At 44.4% G+C, this 15,464-nt stretch overlaps 1 protein-coding gene across 19 annotated transcripts in view; it reads left to right on the forward strand.

Annotated features, from left to right (window-relative positions):
• The window catches only part of Epb41l3 (erythrocyte membrane protein band 4.1 like 3), a 125,438-nt gene extending 120,128 nt beyond the window's left edge, over positions 1-5,310 (forward strand). For 18 of the 19 annotated variants that reach the window (XM_055610132.1, XM_055610136.1, XM_055610137.1 and 15 more), the window contains 6 exons: positions 287-661; positions 1,260-1,391; positions 2,083-2,181; positions 2,600-2,680; positions 2,938-3,054; positions 4,152-5,310. In XM_055610132.1, the coding sequence (XP_055466107.1) occupies positions 287-661; positions 1,260-1,391; positions 2,083-2,181; positions 2,600-2,680; positions 2,938-3,048 (798 nt within the window). In that variant the 3' untranslated portion in view covers positions 3,049-3,054; positions 4,152-5,310. The remainder of the gene's footprint in view (positions 1-286; positions 662-1,259; positions 1,392-2,082; positions 2,182-2,599; positions 2,681-2,937; positions 3,055-4,151) is intronic. The other variant, XM_055610138.1, reaches the window with a different exon arrangement.
• The last annotated feature ends 10,154 nt before the right edge of the window (positions 5,311-15,464 follow it).

Raw genomic sequence — 15,464 nt, forward strand, 5'->3', positions numbered from 1 at the left:
TCTCCCTCTCTCTCTTTTTTTTTCCACTTGCATATTTTATTGTGTTCTGTCCTTTGCTAGTGCCCCCAGGAAGCTGTGTAGTTCCCAGTGTGAGCGCATCGAACAGGCACACCTCAAAGCAGGCAGGAGGAAGGAAAGCTCATTTTTATTTCCTTCAGTGTTTGTGCCTTTGAGTTCCTGGTGCTGGCTGTGGCTGCCCTAGCCAGCGGCAGCTTTGGGGGTTTGGTTTGCTCTGTTCTGTCTCTCTCAAGAAAGACCATTCAGACACTCTGCTCTTCCCATACAGAAACTGGAGACGAAGACAGAGTCCATTGAGACAGAGGGGGACTCGGTCCCACACCCCCAGCCCCTCAGTGCCGAGAAGGTGCTTCAGGAAACCTTGTCCGTGTCGGTGGAGGAGAGGCACGTGATGAGCGTGCACGCCAGCGGGGATGCTTCGCACACAGCCGGGGATGAAGTGGCCGCCTCGGCAGAGTCCACAGCAGCGGATCCTCACGGTATGAAAGGGAAGGAGGTGACAGAAGCAGCTAAGGAAGAGAGAGGAGAGGAGGCGGAGAAGCCTGTCCCCGAGCAGGAGCAGCCAGCCACTGTCTCCCAGGAGGAGGAGCAGGTGTCTGCTGTGCACCCTTCCGAGGCTTTGGAACAGAAAGCTCATTTTGAGGTAAACGGTAGTTACTCTCACTCCCACGTAGTACCCTGAGATGTAGATCTGAGGGCCACCAAGATGGCTCGGTGGCCAACACTGCTTGCCACGCAAGCCTGATGACCTGAGTTCAATCCCTGGAACCCACAGTGGGAGGAGAGAACCAGGTTGGGAGACTTATCCTCCCCCCAAACACAAATAATAATAATAATAATTAATATTAATATTAATATTAATATTAATATATTATTATATATTATATTAATTATATTATAGAACTATATAATTATATAATATATTAATTATATTACTATAATATATTATATAATATATTATTATTATTATTATTATTATTATTTAACTCTATCAGTGTTTGCATATGAGATCGAGGTGGAGGGACGGATCTAATTTCCTCTAAAATGTCCCTGTTGTCTTGAGCATTCCATGTTAACAACGCTGTGTAACTTGGAGAGGTTGACATGGGTTTGTTGTATGCTGTGACCCCAAACTTACCTCCTCATTTAAGAACTAAAGTACCAAGGATCCCAAGAAGAGAGGAAAGCTCAAACCAGGCGCGCCCCTCCATAACCTCTTCCCTTACTTCCCACCGATACAGTCCTCCACTGTGAAGATGGAAAGCGTGAGCGTGGGCAGTGTTTCTCCAGGAGGAGTAAAACTAGAAACCTCTACCAAGGAAGTGCCAGTAGTTCACACAGAAACAAAAACCATCACCTATGAGTCGTCACAGGTAAGACGGCCTTTGAGGACCAGAGGCCTGGCAGCTTCATGGTTTCGTGCATTCAAGTGTAACTATACAGTATCAACCCTAGAGGCTTAGAGAGTCCCCCATCCAAACCATCTCTCTCAAAAATAGTGCAATACTGTAGTTAGTTTTACTGTTGATTACAGAGCAACTAGTGACTTAACCAAGGCTTCAGGTAATTCTGACATAGAAAAGTCTCAGAGACCTGGGTGTGCAGCTATGTAAGAAAGAAGACTCACTCAGCCATCCGCTGCTCGAATTTCTTAAGTCTCAGTTGCCCGTGGCTTCGCCTGGAGTTTACTCCTAGCAGCTCTCGAGTTCTATCTGAACTGGGCAATGATTGTAGGAAGCAGTTCTTCCTTCCAAAGAGATGGGTTCCAGGTTTCCCGTGGATATACAAATCTGTGGCTGCTCTAACCCCTTGGCTAGAATAGCATAACATTTCCTTATCATTTATCCACATCATACACTCCGCTGTGTGTATGTAACAGATACCTGCACACAGTCAACCTGGTTGCAAACAGATTCTGCGTATTTTCAACCTGTGGTTGATTGAGTCGTCAGATAGGGAGGGCTGGGTTTGCTCAATCGCGGTAGTGCATTGAAGAGTGGAGCCAGCCGAGGAAGAGGAGTGTAACCACGCCAGCGTGCTGCCTGTGTTCCTGTCCCTGCTTAGGTCGATCCTGGGGCCGATCTGGAGCCAGGCCTGCTAATGAGCGCACAGACGATCACATCTGAAACCACCAGTACCACGACCACCACACACATCACCAAAGTAAGTGGGGCAAACCCGCACAAGCGTTCTTGAGGGTGGGAGGGAGGCATTGATCATCAGAACCTCTGCCACATTGGGCTGCACAAGGAAATCTTCACGTGCCTATCACACGCCAAGATGGCTATATTAAAAGCAAGCTTTAAAACATCTGTATCTCCCACGCACTTGTCACCCGCTGCTTGGGTTTGTGGAGCCTTGGGTGCTCACTCAGTGGCGGGCTTAGAGCAGATCGTAGAAATCGGGCCTACCAAACCCAGAGAACTCAGCCGTATCCTCACTCCTGAAAGCGGGCGTGTGGAGGGTCTGGGAGAGCAGTGTTCTAGCTCTGGGAGAATGAATGACGGTGGTGCTTCCTACCGCCACCACGCTCCTCCGTCGCCCCAGTGAGCGGCTCACCGAGCTCTTCTGTTTCCTGTAGACTGTGAAAGGAGGCATTTCAGAGACGAGGATCGAGAAGCGAATAGTCATCACGGGAGATGCTGACATTGACCACGACCAGGTAGCCTGTGTGAGATGGCGAACAGTGTAATAGAGAAGTAAACGGGAACACACTGGCCACTGGGCTCCCAGTGCTAACCTTGCAGTTCAGCACACGTTCTCCCCTAAGTTTCTGAGTTAACTGTGCAGTACGTGGTTTTGAATCCTCATTGTTTGATTGCGGGTATAGATTTAAGTTCATAAGTCTACACCTTGCTGCGGCTCACGCATGTCCCACCTCCTTTTTGTTCTCGCCCTTCTGTGATTTCCTGGGGATAGGCGCTGGCTCAGGCAATTAAAGAGGCCAAAGAGCAGCACCCCGACATGTCAGTGACCAAAGTAGTGGTCCATAAAGAGACAGAAATCACACCAGAAGATGGAGAGGATTGACCAGAGGTAAGAGGTGGCACGGACTCTCCAAGCTTGCCTCAGCTAGCATGTGGCATGGGGCACCTCCCTCCCACCCTTTCGCCCCGTTCCCTCGCCTCCTTTGTCCTCTCACTGGCACTGGTGGGGCTGGCGAGCGAGAAGATGGAGACCCGTTCTATGGGTACTGGGTTGCCTCTGCTGTCGAGATTCCATCTTCAGAGCTGTCTCTGCACCCACGCCCGTTAGAGGAGAAGGGAAAGCGGGGTCCTTTGCTTGCACGGCCGCACTGCTGCCCTCTTCACCCGGACTTTGCATCCTTCTAATTACCCAAATTTGAAATAATCAAATTTGATTTCACTTGCCACGTGGCCTAACAAAAAGAAAAAGAAAAAAGAAAGCGGGTTCTTCTGCCAGGCTGAATTTGTGTTTCAACTTGTAGCTGTAATTAGCCGTCCTCCCTCATGCTTCTGATGGCGGCATCATTCCTTGGACGTGCACTCAGTCTTCCAGGACCAGTGTCTGTGCCCCAGATGGTTTTCTTTAGTCCGATACTGAGCACTAACTCTCTCTTTGAATGTCTTATACTTCCTGTACCCTGTGAGTTACTCTCCCCCTTCGCCTACTGTTTTGTCCCAAGGGGAGGCAAAAAAAATCCCCGCAGATTTGTGGTCCTGTTTTCCTCCCGAAGATGCATGCCTTGCCGATCTGTGTGGCCAGCATCATGAGCAGACTCTGCCCTCTCTGTGTGCACAGCCTTGTCTTTTTTCCTGGCCTGCCATGCAACAATTCAGGGGCCACGAGCCTCCTTGGGTGGGCTGTGAAGGCCGACTGCAGTCGCAGCTACTGACACATGTTCTTCCAGAATAAGACATTGAAAAGAGTTTGTCTCTTTCTAAAATAAGGAGAACATGCTAAACTCACTCAGATTCAAATTGATAAGATTCCTGGAAACAAAAGTGAATGAGAGAAAAGATTTTTTTTTTCTCTAGTGGGCTTGGGTGATGCAGTTTTAGGCCGCAGCGTGACAGCATCCGTCACTATGAGCGCTCTAACTCCTAAGCTACATCTTGTGACTCCCCGGATATTTTTCAAATGAGAAACTAATTAAATCTTTCTTCCCACAGGAATAACTTAGCTTGCACATGAACCCAGTCATATAAACTGTTAGGAAAACCGGAGCCGATGCCGAGTTCGTTCTTCTAACCCAACTGACTTATATCTGTCTGTGGAAAATTCCAATCCAGAAGAGCCGACCTTTACCATTAAAGACACTGGCAGAGAGATCTTCCCATAATAAAGAAATCCGAATCAGCATCACTAAACTGATACTGCATGAAGCGATGATAAAAACCACAAAAGAGCCGCACTTTTAATTTCACCAAAATACCTGTTTTCAATTCTACCTGCACGTTCATAACCAACAGTGTATACCGTGATCTCATGTAACACATCCACAGCTCATGCCTTCCATAGTTTATTATTAAAGTCTCAACAGAATCCCAGTTTCATAGGTGACAAATTCTCTGTTTACAAATAAATGTCAGTTGCCCTAAAATGCTACCCGCCGTCTAGGTCCGGTGTGTCAGATCTACCCCAGATTAGATGTGCCAATAACCAACGTTATTTAGTAAACAACTTGAATCTTATCCTCGTCTAATCTGGTTTTATTATTTTCACCCCTAAGCAGTTAATGTCTCTCTGACCCTTAGAAATATTTAATGCTTACAGTCTTGCTTTGTGTCTCTGATTGTAAGGTAGCATTGATTTTAGCACACTGATGTAAGTTCTTCCTGGTCGCTTGCACTGGTCAGTGTTCAGTCCAAAAAGATTCCCAGAATTACCTAAGGAAACCCTCAATATGTAAATTATCATTGTTGGGGAAGAAAAATCTGTATTTTTGTTAGTTTACAATATTATGAAAATTCACTCCAGGGAGACCTGCCGGGCTACTTTTGCTTTGTGTTTTTGTTGGGGTTTTTTTGTTTTGTTTTGTTTTGTTTTGTTTTTTGTTTTTCTCTTTACTTGTATTTTTTTTCATTGATTTTTTTTTCTTCTTTTACTTGAACAAAAAGGTGTTTTATTTACAAATCTGGTTCATATTTACAATCTAGTTCAGAGCTAAGCCTTAAATTGTACAGAATTTCCACTGTAATTAAAATATTTAGTGTTTAGTTATAAATAGCCTCCAGAAAGATATATTCTCCATTACACTGTCAACTGCATCACACCCCGCCGGGAATGATATTACTGCATCGCAAAATAAAAATGGCAAATGCATTGAAAGCTCTAATTTTCCATGTGGAGTGATTGCAGTTTTGTGTGGTTTAGCACCCAGAGTTCACATTCGCATTACATCAAAGGCCAAATCTAGCTGATATATATTCTTTTCAGTCAGGGTTAGAGATTCACACACTCAGTCTATGGTATACAGACCTTGGATGGTTGGGGATGATAGCAGAGTACATTTATATAAATACTCAGTTACCTACAATGGCTTCAAAGGGGCATTATAAGACTCTCATTTTCAGTTTTATGGGAAAAAGGGCTTAGTGTTTTTGAGTTACTTTTGGTCTAGCCAAGAACCACTGCTCTTTCAGATAGCAGCTCCACAGTTGAATCAATCAGACAGTGGATGTTTCAAAGTTCTGCATGACCTCATCCAGCTGCTAGGTCATATCACATTCCTCACGTGATGGGGATGACAGCTAAGATCCAAAGTAATGCCTGACTTTAAAAATCAGAGCTGGGCATTTGCAGCTCCATGGGTAAATGGCCTGTCATACAGAACAAGTGTGAGCAATGAATTGTCAGCCCCTTGACCTACATTAAAAACAAACAAACAAAAAACAGGGACTCTACTCTTGCAGAAGACCCAGGTTTGGCTCCCAGCACCCACATGGAAGCTCACAACCAGCTGTCACTATACTTACAGGGGACCCAAAACCCCACTCTGGCCTCTGCAAGCACCAGGCATGTGCATAGTGTGCAGACATACATGCAGGCAAACACTAATACACATAAAAATAAAGCCATTTTAAAATCCAGTGTGGTAGTTAGTGTATGCTTAAGGCCACCCAGTCCTTGGGAGGTGGAGACAGGGGCATTGCTGCAGTTGACTGCCAGCCAGCCTCTCCTAATTAGCGAACTCCATACCAGTGAGAGACCCTGTCTCAAAAATCAAGGGGGATGTCTCCTGAGGAACATCTGAGGCTAGCTTGTAACCATCCCACTCACATTCTCTGGGACACAGACACTCAGACACACCCATAAGGACACATGTGACACCAAAACAACAACAAAATAGCAAGTTGAGTTCCTTTCATTTGTCACCAAAAGTGTGTGAGCTCCTGAAGCTTCGGCTCCATCATTTAAATTGTGTTTTGTGGACACTCACGAGTGTGCTCCCGGGCTGGAGAGATGGTTCCGCAATACAGAGCACTTGTTGCTTTTGTAGAGGATACGTGTTGTGTTTGGTTGCCAGTACCAAGCTGGTAGCTCACAACCATCTGTAACCCCAGTTTCAAGGCAGCCAGTGCCCTTGTCTGATCACCACGGGTGCCAGGCACATGCGTGATGCACAGACATACATGCAGGCAAAACATTCACATACATAAACCTAAAGAGAACTTTCTAAGGTGTATTTAAAAAGTTAATACTTTAGTTAATACATGAAAGTGGGTTATACGGTGTAACCCACACTGTGTCCCGAGATTGCTGCTCCCGCCTGCCTAGTTGGAGTTCAAGTCCACCTAGGCTAGGTGTTCTTAAATGCCTTCCTGTTTTCACCTTAGCAATTGCATGCGTCATCAAGAGAGTCCTGTATTTTCAGCATTGTTTTCATTCTCCACAGTGCTCCTTACACTCCTCCCAGCTCTCACCCGCATTCATCAGGTTCCAAAGTCTTTCCTATGTTTTTATGTATTTGTGATAGAAATTCTTCCTTTTTAGCAGTAAAGCCTGGGTTGTTTATTATTATATTATTATTTCAATTACTACAAAGTTAGAAGCTAGAGATAGAATACGTCTTTGCCCTGTTTCTGCGGGTGAGGAGTTAAGTGTGTGTGGTTTTGTTGGTTTCTCTGCTTGAATGTCACTGTATTTGGAGTGTCTGCTGGGCCTCAGAGTCTTCTCTAGAGGCTGCACCGTGGAGTTCTGTACTTCCAAACTCTCTTGAGAAGGTCATACCTACAAGTCTCCCATCTCACCCTTGGTTGTTTTCATGATGTGGGGCTCTTCTTTGTTTCTTCAAAACTACGAACCAGGAAGAAATTCTAGCCTTCAGTGTTGCTAGGATAAGGCAGGCTGATAGCACTCCCTTACATGGCATAGCTCAACCCAGGGTGTGGCTTCCCCCCATAATGCCAGCTTCTAATTAGAGACAAGACACAGCACCTCACACATCTGCAAATTTTACTTTTTGATTCAGCGACTCATTAGCCACTACCAAGCATTCACTGATCCAATATCTTCGAAGCTCAGTTTCACTAACATATAAGACTGGCTTACTCGTGTGCTGGAAGACATGGTGATCTTGAAGGACTTAGTGTCACCACAATATCATGAAAATGACCTCAGATACACTTTTAGAAACTAAAACAATTCCACTTCCAGATGCTGCTTAGCTCACTGAAAAGTGTGCTTCTCAGTTTGCTCTCAGATTCAAGTCCAGGGTGACAAGAAGGCCAGAGAGTACAATTCTTTTGAATGAGCAGAGAAAAGGTTGCAAAGATGAAAACTGTGACGTGGGTAGCCGGGTAACCCCTGGTTTCACAGCGACAATGGTCTACAGAAACTGGAGCTGTTGTCTCAACAGCTCTTTAAAGCTGTTATCTATTTTCTCTAGACACAGAGTGAATTGCAAGACCCAGTAAAAACCCCTTCAGGTAAAATACTGCTTCCATGATGGCTCAGGGGCAAAGAGCACTAGTTGCTCTTCCAAAGAATCTGGATTCAGCTCCCAGCACCAACATGGCAGCTCACAGTGGTCTGTGACTCCAGTTCCAGAGACTCCTACACCCTCTTCTGTCCCCAGTGGGCACTGCACACACAAGGTACACTTACTCCGGCAAAATACCAATTCACATAAAATAAAAATAAATCTTAAAAAAGATTGCTTTCAATCCATGAGTCATCCTGGGTACCTGGCTATGGGCAGACATCCTGACCCCTCCTGCAAACAGAGAACCCCAGGCATCCTGAGGTGCTGCTACCGGAAGAGAAATGAGAACAGCACAGCTGATGTGGACATCACAAATTGTTTCACATTCTATACGCCTCTCAAATTTCAGAGCCTCTACTGAGGGCCACTGAGATCATACACTCTTCGGCTCATTTTATAAGTGATCGTTATACTCCATTGTCTTTGTTATATATCAGCTTTTTTTTTACAGGAAAAATTAAAATATATTTATTTTTGCAAGGAATGATATCAATGCTTGCCTAATCTCCACAAAGCCCATTTTGTATGGAAGATTTTATATGTCATTTCACAATGTCCACCAGATTAACTCAATCCTAAATAAGGTTTAAGTTTAAGTTTGCCAGGAGCAACTCAGCCAAAGCAATTTAATTGCATATATATCCACGACATACCACACAGAACTGACGGGGTGAAACAGAACGCTCACCAAAAGCTAATGGTCAGCCACTGGGAATCCACTGTGAAAAGATACAAAGAACATGACTGTTTAAATTTTTTTATTGTGAATATATAATACCAACCTGACACCATCAATAGATATGTTATTGATTTTGCAAAAAGTCTCCAGTCTCTCCAGATTCCCAGAAAATAATTTCTGACAAGGAAGAAAGAGCAAAGAAACTACAACTATTATTTGCAAAATCTAAAAAGCAAGGTAAAACCAGGATGGAGAGTTGAACACCAGAGACACAATATATCAGCTTCTTCATAGCATGAATATGGCTATAGTGGGTTAATAGCAAATTTGGCTATATTTTTCAATCTCAAAAGAAAAAACTTGAATTCAAAATTATTTCTAACTTACTAACCAGGATTCTATAGGTCTTCAGTTATTTGCATTGTCACCATATTAACCGATATAAGAAGCAGCTGCGTTGGTTTGCCATAGAGATGACCTTTTATGTCAATAGATATGTATTTGTGAAGTAAAACTGGACTGTTCTCTTTTTTAAGTACATTTTATGGCAACTCATTGATGTGTGTAAAATCACGATCTCAAAAATGACTTTTTTTTTTTTTTTGACAAACAGTATCTTATAAGAGTCGTGTGATTTAGGAGGGGTGATGAAAGAGCTGATGATGCTCCAGGAGGAAGATTATTGTACACACATGTATGCACACACACACACACACACACACACACACACACACACACGTGTGCGCGTGCACAGTGGGGCAGCAGAAACCCAACAGGTTCTTACTTGGCCTTCTTCAGCCATCATGCCTTTGCCATCTCACAGGTCCTTTTCATGCCACAGTGATGAGAAGTGACTAATGTACTTCTCATCGCTGTGACAAAAGGCCTCGGACAGACAGTCTAAATGGAGAAAGACTTTGGCTTTTGGTCTCAGCTGGCTACACTGCAATGAAACTGTGGTGAAACTGGATATGACGTCAGCAGGGGCATTCAACAGATGATACTGCTCACCTCGTGACAGGAAACAGAGGGAAGAAGCCCAAGATAACATGCACCCTTCAAAGGCCTGCCTGTGGCTACCTATGTTCTTGGGCAAACCACAGTTTCTATACCCCACCAATAGTCTGGTGGATTATAATTCCATCAATAGATTAATCCATTGCTTGGATCAAAGCCCTGATCACTTTCGAAAACCTGACCTGTAAACATTGCATTGGAGACTAAGCCTTGAACCCATGAACCATCAGGGGACATTTCATATCAAAATCATAACAAACACTACAGGGCATCCAATTGGACAATGAGGTTAAATGTATAAATAAGCCTAACAAGGAAGTACACAAATAAAAACAGCTCATTTGTACGAGCATTGTATTCATTCTGCTATGTAAGTAGGAACCTGGGACACTTCACATTATTTCCTTAGCTTACCCAAGATACTTCCCAGATGTCTCAACTTTAAGCCTGGCCCCATAACCTTGACCATTCCAGCAGCCCACTGACTAGTGCTTCCATACTTGAGCCCCACATGTCCTCCAGCTTGCCATCTTTTAAGATGCAACATCCATCACTCTTGTGCAACATGTATGTAGATTTTCAGTGAATTACCTATTAATTTTTTCTACCATGTGTTTTGATCATATTCATCTCCTCATTCATCCCTTTCCACAATTCTTCCCAGACCAGCCGTCTCTTCAACTTTGTGTCCTTTTGTAAAAATTCATCGAAACCAAAAGGTTCTGTGCCCTTTTACTTGGGTGTGTGGCCTTCCACCAGAGCGTAGTTGACTTCTGGGGCTAAACACTCCGTGAGAACTAACTCTGCTGTCCCAGCAGCTATCAGTTGTTAAAAGCACTTAGGTTAGAGGTTGGGACTTCATGTCCACCTCCCTCCTCCATGCTAACGTTTCGTATGGTTTGAGCTTGCACAGGTCTTCTCTATGCTCTCACAATGCTGTGAGTTCATATGTGTAGGCTGCACAGCTGTCTCCAGAAGGCAACATTTCCTTGTAGTCATCTACCGCCTCTGGCTTCTACAGACTTTCTGACCCCTCTTCCAAGGTTATCCCTGAGCCTTGGGAGGACGTGAGAAGCGCATGCTCTTACAGGGATGCGCCTTCTGAAGTATTTTGTTCTCAGCCCCTTTGCTGGTTGTGAGTCTGTGATCATCATCTACTGTAAATAGAAGCTTCTTTGATGAGGGTTGAAGAATGCGATAATCTCTGGATGTAACAATAAATCATTAAGAGCTTATTTAATACTGTGTCCATATAATAGTTATAGTTTCTCCCTAGTGGCTGTCTGAGCACAGGTTCTTTGCCTGGTACAGATGCCGAAAATAGATTTTGTCTTGATGAACAGACTTTGATCAGGAAGTAGCCAGTCACTCCCATGACAATCGTGCCACTCTTTCATCAGTGAGCATGCCTGGCCAGTCATTACTGTAGCTCACAGGGTTCACAGAGAGGTAAGAAGAATGATGACTTTTCACGTTTGGTAGCACCAAACTATCTTCATCTGTACACATGGCCCCCAATTTCACGTTAGATTTTACCTCAAACTTGCCTATGAGCTTTCCTTGTTATGTGCCCTCAAGACAGTAGCAACTTTTTTTTTTTTTTTGAGACAAGATCTTCCTGTATAGGCTATCTGGCCTTGAGCTTACCATTGTCTCGCTTCAGCCTCCCAGGTCCTACTGTTAGAGATTCACCTCATATCTGAAACCAGTGTTGTCAAATAAAACATACGATGGTTATAATTTTGACTTCTCTGTGGATTCTTTGAGGGAATCTCTTCGGGATGTCATGAGTCATAAATGATAGTCCATCAGTCACAGTCTCTACCCTTTAGAGTGGTGCTCAATATTTGTACACATGACTGAACATGTTGATAAAAATTTCTTTGCCAAGTTTGAAACATAATTTTTTTTTCTAGCTTTTCTCTGAAGCGCAAAAATGTTTATGGGCCTGGTAAGGGTTCTGAAAAAGGAAATATTTTCCCTGGAGAAAAACCTCCTCCTGCAAAGTCGCATTAGCTCTGCTTCCAGTATCCTTGAGCTACTTCTTAAAAAGGAGTCACTCTTCAGCAAGGCATGGCCTAGTCCTAAAGGTCTGCCATTAAGAGTGGCATGCTGCTTTTAGCTCCCTAACCAGACTGGGACCATTCCACACCTGCTGACTGGCCTCACTGTAGTCGACTTCAGCCTTGAGTCTGATAACCACAGTGTGCAAACATCTTGTGTGTTTGAAAATGGCCTCACAGCTGGCATTGCCTTATGAAAGACTTCTGAATTGTAAGATTCCACAGATGTACCGTCTGTGGACAGTGGAAGTCTTACCTACTCAAAATATCTTTCCAAAACACGTCTGCCCCTCAGTGGAGGTAAGCAAACACACCAACCGGTAATTTTGCAGGGTTTTTTGGGGCCTTCATTCCATTGACTTATCAGTTCTTCACATCTGATTCTTCTTTCCAACCCTCCCCCTTCATCTCTCACCTGACTATTACATTAGATGTTCACACACCTCTGTATTCTTCTCATCCACCACCGCCATGGCACCAACTCAATTCCATAGGGTGATCACTCATCAATTTTAAAAGCACCCATTGTGACACAACCAAATGGTCTTTGCTGCCATCTTCTCAGTTATCCCTAAGGGTCCATTCTCAACTTGTTTTCAACATAGTATTTTTATTGATATAGTTGAGAATTTCACATCAGGCACCCTGATCACACTCATTTCCCACACCTCCCAGGTCTACTCCCTCACCCTCGTGACCTCCCCACCCCAAGGAAGGAGGAGGAGGAGAAAACAAGTCTTATTTGTGTTGCCCATATACTCATGGAGCATGGTCATACTCCAGTGGGTCAGAAAGCCCCTTCGAGAACACTGAGTCCTTCCCACCAGCACCCCCACCAGAAGGCAGCCACTGTGTAGGGCTACTCTTTAACATCCTTATCACACTACCTCAAAACTTTCCATTTATTCTCCCACTTTCTACATCTTAGGTTTTTTTTTTTCGTTTCAGTTGTGTGTACGCACATGCATGCATGTATGCTTGTGTATGTGACCCACATGCGTAGGTTAGGTGCATTCGTGTGCATGGTTGGAAGTGCACGCGAGTGCCTAAAGAGGAGTAAGTGCAGCATTCGTAGTTACAGAGTCTCTTTAAGAGCATGGAAAATTTTGGAGAATAGAGAAGTGTCATGAAGTGCACACATGAAGTGGTCTCAATGGTGTCATGTCATGTTATATTTCTCTACAATTAAAAAAAAATACACCGAATGTCCCAACACACCCTCCCAAAAAGTCCACCATGGACAGCAAAGTTGGCCGGCCATCCCCGCTGCATGCCTACAGCTCCATTTAGTCTTTCAGCCTGCTGCTCTTCAGCGTGTGTCTTAATCACTCTTCTATTGCTGTGAAGAGACCCTACGGCCAAGGCAATGCTTCCAAAAGAAAACGCTTACTAGGAGGCTTGCTTACAGTGTCAGAGGTTAGTCCACTCTCGCCTCACTGCGGTGGGAGCACGGTAGCACAAATGGTGCGGGAGCAGTAGCTGAGAGCTAAATCCTGGCCTGCAAAGAGGTATCTGCTACGCCAGCAAAGAGGAGAAGAGAGAAGGGGGGGGAGGGAAGAAGGGAGTCTGGGCATGAGTTTTTTCAAACTTCGAAGTCTACCCCCAGTGATATACCTCCTCCAACAAGGTCACACCTATAACAGCCTATGGAAACCATTATTACTCAAACCACTGTGCATATTGTGGAGAAGCTCTACTGGAGGAGATAAAAGAATAAGACTCAGACTATGAAAATGACTTGAAAAGTAAAATACTGTCAACACAAGCCACATATCCAAGAATACTCCCTATCCATAAAAGATAGCGGTGACAAAGAGGACCATTCGGAGAACAAACAGACTGTCAGGTAACAGCAGAAGAAAAACTGGGGGAATGTTTGGGGACTTGGGGAAATCTAAAAAGAGTGGAGCACAAAATTTAAAAGAGAAAAACACGAGAAAAGGCAGTAACACATCTACACGGCATCACCCTTACAGCAGTGAGGTGGCAGAAAGTGGCATAATTGCCACAGTTCATGGTCTCTGAGAGATCACACAGGAAGTACCCTCCCCTTTCCTTCTGGGAAGGATGTGTGTGATGGTGAAACTAATAATAGTTAAAAACCATTAAGATGATTGACACCAAATCCGGATAGGGATTTTTCTGAAAAGAGGGAAGGGAGCACTGAACAAAATGTTCACCTGGATCTGGCTGAGGGCAGTAGGATAAGGAATGGTTGTCAGTTGCTATCAGTCCTAGTAGCTTTTCTCAATATGGTGCCAAATTCCTGAGAGACAGTACCTTAGGGAGGAAGAATTTGTGCTCCCACTTCAGACACAGCCTACCATGATAGGGCAGGCTGGCAGCAGATGTCCCCTGAGTGTTAGGAGAGGTTCATGAAGTTCCCTTCCCTGGCAGCTGACTACAAAGCTGGGAGCCTGAGGAAGAAACAGAACCAAGCTAGAACTCTCTCACTCTGTCCTGGAGGCTCTATGTCTGCCAGCTAGGCCCTGTGTCTAAAAGGTTCCTCAGTCTTCCACAGCTATCTCACCTTTGGGGACTAGCCATTTAAACACCTGAGTCTGGGAGAAGGAGACGTTCCATGTTCAAACCGCAGTGCCATTCTTTCACCTGTATGCGTGCATTTTACGCTGTCCTGTGTGTAGTTTCAAGGATTCATAACAGCCATCTTTTCTCTGATGAGAAGAAATGTGCAGTTAACTAAAAGTCCTAGGATTAGGGAGCAAGCGCCAGTGAGGCACACAAGCAGTACTTATTAGATTCACCATCTTGAACAAGTAGCTGACTTCTCTCTCAACTTGCCGATCCATAAGAATGAAGAAGGAAGACCCCCTGTCTTCCAAAATCTCCCTGAGCTCCTGTGTCACCTGTGATAAAACACCACAACGAAAGCAACTTATAGGGATAAGGGTTAATTTGAGCTCACAGTTCCAGAGTGACTAGGACTGATCACCATCAAGGCGGGGACGCCACATCTCCTAAGCCTCCGCAAACAGTACCAACTGAGGACCCAGCATTCTTGCCTGAGACTGTGGAGGTCATTTCGCATGGAAACCATCACAGCTCCAGTCTCTGTAATAGTCACTGAAGTGTAACTTTAAAGAATGCAGGTGAGGAGGTCCTGAATGACACTCTTGCTACAGTAAGAACCAGGGACATTTCAGAGTCAAAAGACCCCTGTAGGATTATCGTGGTTAAAGCAGCTCAAGGGCGGTGCTTTGAAATTAACTTCGTCCTGTGGAAATATTAACTTAAAGTCTGAAAATAGAATGGAAATTGGCTTCTAAATATACACACATCTGACCCACACATGTATCCCCAGAAAGAAAGTGAGAGGAGAGAGAGGGAGAGGGGGAAGAGAGAATAGGGGTGAGGGAGAGAGAGAAAGGGAGATGGAGAATATGAATAAATGACCTCCGAAGTTTCTTTAAGATAAACTTAAGGTTACAACCTTAAGGAAGAGCAGTGTTACACATGAATTTCTCAAACACCCCCAAACATTTGAGCAAGAGCTGTAATGCTTGTTGCCTGAATTTCAGACCCACTCATTCTCTTTCTTAATTATTCTTAAAGACAAGCAATGACAAGGAAATGGGCACCTGCGTGTGGCATAATCCTCCAACAATCAAACTGGCTAAAACAACTGTAGCTCTGAGCCTTAGCAAGGAGCAAAGCAGAAGCCATTGGAAAGCAGTGCTGGTGAGCACAGGGCGGGCAGTCTCTCTGGGGCAGTGCTCCT

The sequence above is a fragment of the Psammomys obesus genome, unplaced genomic scaffold, assembly GCF_907164565.1.
Source record: "Psammomys obesus unplaced genomic scaffold, mPsaObe1.curated_primary_1811, whole genome shotgun sequence".
NCBI lineage: Eukaryota > Metazoa > Chordata > Mammalia > Rodentia > Muridae > Psammomys > Psammomys obesus.